The sequence below is a fragment of the Archocentrus centrarchus genome, chromosome 7 (genome assembly GCF_007364275.1).
Source record: "Archocentrus centrarchus isolate MPI-CPG fArcCen1 chromosome 7, fArcCen1, whole genome shotgun sequence".
In the NCBI taxonomy this organism is placed as follows: Eukaryota; Metazoa; Chordata; class Actinopteri; order Cichliformes; family Cichlidae; genus Archocentrus; species Archocentrus centrarchus.
Genome location: NC_044352.1, coordinates 25259612 through 25266540, shown reverse-complemented (window position 1 = coordinate 25266540; position 6929 = coordinate 25259612). Strand labels below are relative to the sequence as shown.

General features: G+C 43.3%; 1 protein-coding gene across 2 annotated transcripts; it reads right to left on the bottom strand.

The window, feature by feature from the left end:
* Positions 1–328: 328 nt before the first annotated feature.
* Positions 329–4786, bottom strand: LOC115782745 (serine/arginine-rich splicing factor 6-like). Of its 2 annotated transcripts, none has more exons than XM_030733137.1 (6): positions 4592–4786; positions 4009–4169; positions 2187–2335; positions 1859–2061; positions 1653–1739; positions 329–1493 (listed from the first exon to the last, which is right to left on the bottom strand). In XM_030733137.1, the coding sequence occupies exons 1-6, from the start codon at positions 4696–4698 to the stop codon at positions 1040–1042; spliced, it is 1161 nt and encodes a 386-aa protein (XP_030588997.1). In that variant the 5' UTR covers positions 4699–4786; the 3' UTR covers positions 329–1039. The 2 variants fall into 2 exon arrangements, with proteins under 2 accessions (XP_030588997.1, XP_030588998.1); XM_030733138.1 differs by having other exon boundaries at positions 4036–4169.
* Positions 4787–6929: the final 2143 nt, after the last annotated feature.

Sequence of the window (6929 nt, the reverse complement as noted above, 5' to 3'; positions counted from 1 at the left end):
CCTTAAATAAGCAAAAGCTTTCCAAAACCATTGTCTGTAATGAACTGGAGAGGGAAACTATTACTAGGGATGCAATCAGAACAATGGAGGAAATGCGACCCAAAAAAAGGGGATGCCACACAGGAAGCCCCAATAAAACTTAAAACCAAAAATTTAAATCAAGGCCCTCACTAGATAACCTGCTTATGGTTTAAGACCCCCCCCCCCCCCACAAAAAATAAAATAAAAAATACCTAGCCACAAATAGATGAAAAGGAACAAATCGCTTTGTGCTGATTACTATGTACAAGAGGTTAAAAAGGGATCAAAATAATCCACCTACAAGTTGTTCAAACATCAAGTACAAACCCTCATTTTATTGAAAATATGCAGTTCTGCAGTACAAGGTCTCACATCCTAAATACGTACTGTTTAAAAATTGAGACCGACTGATTCCTGGAGAATGTGACTGAGTGTGCAGATCAAAAATTAAACTGCAGCCAAATGCTACTTTTGTCCAACAATCATGCGAGCTGAATGAGTACAAAAAAAAAAAAAATTAAAATACAATAAAATAAAATACTTTGCAATGGTGGATGCTTCAGACAAGAGGACTGGAGACATGAGAGCAGCAAACTGTCGAACTACCAACCAAAACAAACTGCTGCAAACTGAATAAACGTACACGTGGGACATCTTAACATTCACTGCATTACAAAAACCTTTAATGAAAGCAGAACAGTAAGAAACCTAAACTTTATCAATCTTAAGGTTTTAAGCCTCAATGTTTAGAATCCATGTTTTTCCAATAATAATTGGTGTCAATTTGTAATTTCAAGGGGCTGATCATATGGAACAACTCCAAAAACAGTCACTGTATTGTGATTGATGGTCTAATAAACTCCTGCTTAAACAAGTTAAAAGACAAATGCACACTTGTAGAGAAAAAAAAAAAAAAAAAAAAATCAGAAGCATAAGCCAATTATTACAACACTGCTCACTATGTACAGCATAAGGATCAAGCCCAACAATAAGAAAACCTCTCTCTTCTCCACCTCCACTACTCCTGAGAGGCTGATCTAGACCGTGAACGAGACCTGGAGCGGGACTTGGAGCGGGACGCTGAACGCTTCTCTCTGGACTGGGATCGGTGCTCATCCTCCTGTGGAGACGGGGAGCGGGAGGCAGATTTGGCTGCATGCTCTTCTTTTCCATTCTCTACTGGGGATGCTGAGCGACTGCGGGACTTCTTGTCGGCAGACCGTTCCTTTGATCGGCTACGAGAATCTCGCTCCGACTTCACCTTAGAACGACTCTTTGAACGAGACTTGGACTTGTGTTCGGCTGAACGGGACCGAGATTTGCGAGAGCGTGAACGAGATTTGGATTTGTGGGATCGAGAACGAGACCTGCCAGTGCGAGAACGTGATTTGCGTTCTCCTGACTTGGAGCGAGACTTTCTCTCAGACCTGGAACGGGAATGATCGCGTCTCTTGTTGCTGCGGGAACGAGACCTGCAGGAACAGAAGTAAAGCTCAGTACAGGTCCAGCTTGCAATAAAAAAAATCATTAGTAAATGAATGTCATACTGAAAAAATATCTTAACAGTATTTGAACTAGGAATCAAATCTCTGTTCTAGTGTTCCCATTTCCAAGAATATAGCCATCCTAACCTTGAGTGGGATCTGGAGTGACTCTTTGAGCTCCTGCTCCTGTGGCTCCTGCTTCTCCTGCTGCGGGAGCGGCGGCGACTGCGAGACCTGAGGATGACAGTGCATAATTCAGAAATAAATTACAGCAATTCCTCGTTAAATACAAAACTTTTTAGCAACAACAATCAACTATGATCAAATAACCGATTCAGCAAACAGTGGCTCACCTGGAGCGGCTGCCAGAGTAGGACCGACGCCTGCGAGGCCGATCCTCCACCAGACGAATCTTCCGTCCATTAATGTCTGTGCCATCCAGCTTGTCCAGAGCCCTCTTCATGTCAGAATAGGTCCGGAACTCAATCACTCCCTCGTTGGTACGTTCCTTGTGGGCGTCTGCATAGGTCACTTCTCCTGCCTGACGCATAAAGTCCTGGCAGATTGGGAGGGGGAGGATGAAGTGCTGAGTATTGCTTTCTATCTGTGCAGTTATGCAGCATAAATTCTTGATCTGATGAATACCCTCACTTAAAGGCAGGTTTATTTTCAAAGGTTTACCTTTAGGTCCTGCCAACTACAGCGGCTAGACAAGTTCTCCACAATGAGGCGGTACTCTGTACGGACTGGAGGGCCATATTTGTCCCTGCCAGAGCGGCTTCGGCTGCTGTAACCACCACCACCACTACCACCACCACCACCACCACCACCTTTAAAAACAACAGCACACAGAAAAGTTAGAAACCACTCAAACGAGCAGGACTCAAAAGTATTATTGGTCTGGGTTATCAAATGCACTCAAGACAGTGACTTTCCAGACCAATGTCCATTGGGGTATAAATTTGAACTAATAGTAAAAGGGGTTTCTTTTATCCTATCTTCAAACAGCTTCAGATAAGTGATCTACAAGCCACTGCATTGGCTCTTTAAAGTTTGTATTGTTCAGCATTTGGAAGTTGTTATCTGCTGCAAAGAACACCACTGCATCTGTTTCTGGCAATACACACACAGGGAAAAAAAAAAAAAAAAAAAAAAAAATAATCAGCATTTGTCTTACTCCAGCACATCACTCTGTGATGCTATAGCTGCATAAACAAATGGACAGTGATGTTCTTTCAAGACCTCTGTATCCTGTAACACAAACAGAAAGGAGGCATCCACAAAGGCTGCGGTCAAGGACACTGTTCAAATTGATAATGGTGTTAACACACCAATCTTTTGGCAATTGTTTTTTAGCCGGATGTCAGTCTGAAATTCTTTTTTTTCCAGTTTTGCACTTACAACATTTCTTTAGATTGTAAGGTCTGTAAAGGAGCCGATCCACTTATGTTTGCTGTCAACATAAAAACCAATGGCAATCCTCACCATCACCCCTGGTCTATTGGCAAAAGGCTGCTGTCATCATGGCTTCCGGTTAGGTCAGCCAAGGATCAAGGGGGGGCAAAGGTCACACACACATTGTAAGGTGAAAGCCAAGGCCAAACGGGACAGGCAGTCATCTTAGCCAGTCATCTTTAGCCTCAATGGACTCTCAGCCTCAGCCCGCAACTGGACTCTTTCAAATTGAAACATCAAGGACTTTTGTTAATGTTGAATATAAAAAAAATATATATATATATATATAAACCAAAGTTAAAACACATTTCACATGAAAATGTTAGTCTACTCCTAATGATTCAAATCAAACTACACTAGCTAAGTAGCTAGGTATGTGGTGATTTGTGTTCAGCTTTCCCCCCCACTGGAGCAAGCAAAAATTCACACCTTCACATGGCTCACCCAAATGATGATTATGTTTCAAGAAAACTCTGGAATTTGTAATAAGAAAGCTAGCTTATCTAATCAACACTAAACTTTTTAAACTATTTAATAGCTTACAGATTGTTGCCCCTTGCAATCAAATGAAGCGCAAACAAATGGCATGTAGCCCATGATCACTATGGAGGAGCAAAAATCTGCATGTCACTACCCCTTGGGTGGTTGAGACTGACAACAGCTGTTCAGCTGTGTGACATCAAAACTGGATTCCCTGACTGATAAGGATGGAGATAAAGCCTGGTTGCATGTGATGAAGCTACTGCATGATATAATAGACAATATGAACAATAGCACTACTTAAAATTCTACAACTTTCGCATGCAACCTGCGCCATGAAGAGCTACCCCCGTGACTCATTAACAAGAAATTCATGGCTTCTGGCTATATACCGTGAGGGTGTACCTGAAAACCTGATCAAGGCCCAGCTGAGTATCTGTAACTCTATGCAGCGAGTCTGTTAAAATTAGCGTAACCATGAAACCTCCAGCTGTCTGTGCAGTCCACATCGACACCTCACCCCAAGGGGAAGGGGAAGAGAGGGTATCTTGTAATAGACTGCACTTACTGCGCCCACCACCCCAGTAACCCCCACCGTAGCCATCTCGGTCTCGTCGCGGCCCCCGGGCATGCTCGACGATCACCCGCTCCCCGCACAGCTCCTTTCCGTTCAGCTCGTAAACGGCATCGTCAGCATCCCGATTATCCTCGAACTCCACGAATCCATACCTGCAAAAATAAAGTGTTTAAATACTCAAGCGTAAAACGTTAAAACATCAAAACGAGGTTAAGACGTGTGTTAAGTCTCCGTTTACTCCCACCGAACTCGTGCGCTAATTAGCGTTAGCGCACGTTAGCTCCGCGCTGTGCAAAGTATAGCGACGCCATGTTGGCCACGCGACATTTGCTTAACGGACATGAATAAAGTTAAATAAACAAACCGCTTTACATTTACGAGAACAGCGATAAACACGAGGCATCAACAGACTGCGTTTTACAATCAAACTTAACTACTCAAACAAAACAAATGTGCGTAAAAGAATCAAATGTCCCTGGGTCTGTGACGTCGTTTGCATGAACGGCTAACTTCAGCGCTAGCTACGAAATGCTAGCTAGCGCACGTTCGTTTACAAATATCACCGATAACATACCCGTTTTTTAAGTCGATCTCCATTAGTTTTCCGTATCCGCTAAAAAACCGCTGAATGTCTTTTTCGCGGACATGATAACTCAGTCGTCCAATATAGACTCGAGGCATTGTGTTGCGCCTTGAGTGGTTCTTGACTGCTGTTCACCTCGACTCCGAAACCGCTGAATGCCGATGCCGTTAGTTCTCTACCAGCAACCAGTGGGCTATCTCGCCAAACCAGCCAATAGGCGTGAAGCTAACGGTTACCCATTTCCGAAATGGAACTTCAAATTAAAAGCTTCCGTTTACCCCCCCCCCCCCCCCCCCCCCAACATAAAAAGCAAACAGTATGCACACAAGAGGAAAATACTGGTTAAATCATATGTGGGAAATCTGGCCCAATTATTACCAACCAGAGGTACTTAGTACGTGCAGTTTCCAGTGAGTATATAGAAGGATAAGCTTGACTCGTTCAGAAAAAAAACCTCAAGATGCAATTTCATTAAAAACAAAATATCTGCAGTTATGAAAAGTAGGTAGCAAAAAAAGCACAAAAAATCTAAACAGTTAGTAAATTATTGGAAAAGTAAGCTGAAAGTAATGGATTAAATGTAACAGCTAAACTCAAAGTAATGTAAAATGAGATGACAATAAGTCTTGTTACAGCAGTTGAAATAATGAATAATAATGATGATGATTATATAAACATAATTATCTGGCAGATCATTCTCTGCCATAAATTTCTTTTATTATGGGAGCTCTGCTACCTGTCCAGTAAGTAGTAAAGAGGATGGTTAGGACTATCTATGATGGATAGGTTTCAGTAGCTTCAGGAAGCAGCACGTGAGGCTGGGGAAGAATGTCTCGGACTCCCGGACCATCAGCACTGGCACTCCTCAGGGCTGTGTCCTCTCTCCTCTGCTCTTCTCCCTGTATACCAACTGCTGCACCTCTGACCACCAGTCTGTCAAGCTTATTAAGTTTGCAGACGACATGACTCTCATCGGACTCATCTCAGACGGGGACGAGTCGGCCTACAGGATGGAGGTCAAACGTCTGGTGTCCTGGTGCAGCCACAATAACCTGGTACTGAACGCCCAGAAGACAGTGGAGATTATAGTGGACTTTAGGAAGCACACAGCCCCTCTACCCTCCATCATCCTGACTGACACCCCCATCACCACAGTGGACTCTTTTCGCTTCCTGGGAACTACCATCACCCAGGACCTCAAGTGGGAGCCCACCATCACCTCTGTCGTCAAAAAGGCCCAGCAGAGGATGTACTTCCTGCGGCAGCTGAAGAAATTCAACTTGCCAGCAAGGACCATGGTGCAGTTCTATACTGCCATCATTGAGTCCATCCTCACCTCCTCCATCACTGTGTGGTACGCTGGAGCCACCACTAGGGACAAACAGAGACTACAGCGCGTTGTGCACTCTGCTGAGAAGGTGATTGGCTGTAACCTCCCATCTCTCCAGGACCTGTACACCTCCAGGACACTGGGGCGTGCAGGTCGGATCACAGCCGACCACTCTCACCCTGGGCACAGACTTTTTGACCCTCTCCCCTCAGGCAGGAGGCTACGGTCCATACGGACCAGAACCTCCCGCCATAAGAACAGTTTCTTCCCCTCTGCTGTTGGACTCATGAACAATTACCCTAAGACTGTTACCACCACCCTCCACAAACGCTGATGACCCTATGTCTATGCACCTGTCTGATTGCACTGATGTACATATTAGTGGAATATAGTATACATTCTTTTATCTTTTAATTAGTCTCTGCACTGTATATTTTGTAATATTGTGCTATAGTTATAGCTCTAATATCTCTGTATATTTGCAATTTGTATACTTGTATATTGTCTTATAGTTTTTATACTTATTTGTTTTTTTTCTGTAAGCACGAAGTACCGCAGCAATTTCCTAATGCTGTGAACCTGTTCACCCATATGGCAATAAAACCTTCTGATTCTGATTCTGATTCTGATTCTGATTCTGATTCTTCTACACCACAGCCTCCTAAAATCCTGCCAAAAAAAATGTATGTATGTACTGTACACATTTCATTATTAATAGATGCACATCTGAATTTCTAATAAGCTATTGGAACCTGTATCTCATTCTCTTATAGCTCTCTGTTTTATTTTATTTTTGCTTCTTTCAAGTTGCACATCATGGGTCACAGGGAAACAACATTTAAACTCTGTGAACATCCTGTACATATTGCAGAATTGCAATAAAGTTGACTTTGAAAAGTGTCCAGTTTGCAGCCAATCACAGAGCTCTAATGCTGGTGCAGGTGCGCCAGTGTACACTGTATTCACCACAGCTGACTGATAGAGATGTTCTACACATCT

Bases quoted from the DNA above. Each gene is read 5' to 3' on its own strand.
- LOC115782745 (XM_030733137.1), bottom strand. From the start codon at position 4,698: ATGCCTCGAGTCTATATTGGACGACTGAGTTATCATGTCCGCGAAAAA. The intron at 2,062-2,186 runs GTAAACCTTTGA...CCAATCTGCCAG, and splicing joins GTAGTTGGCAGGACCTAAAG to GACTTTATGCGTCAGGCAGG. The intron at 1,494-1,652 runs GTTAGGATGGCT...CTGTTCCTGCAG, and splicing joins CACTCCAGATCCCACTCAAG to GTCTCGTTCCCGCAGCAACA.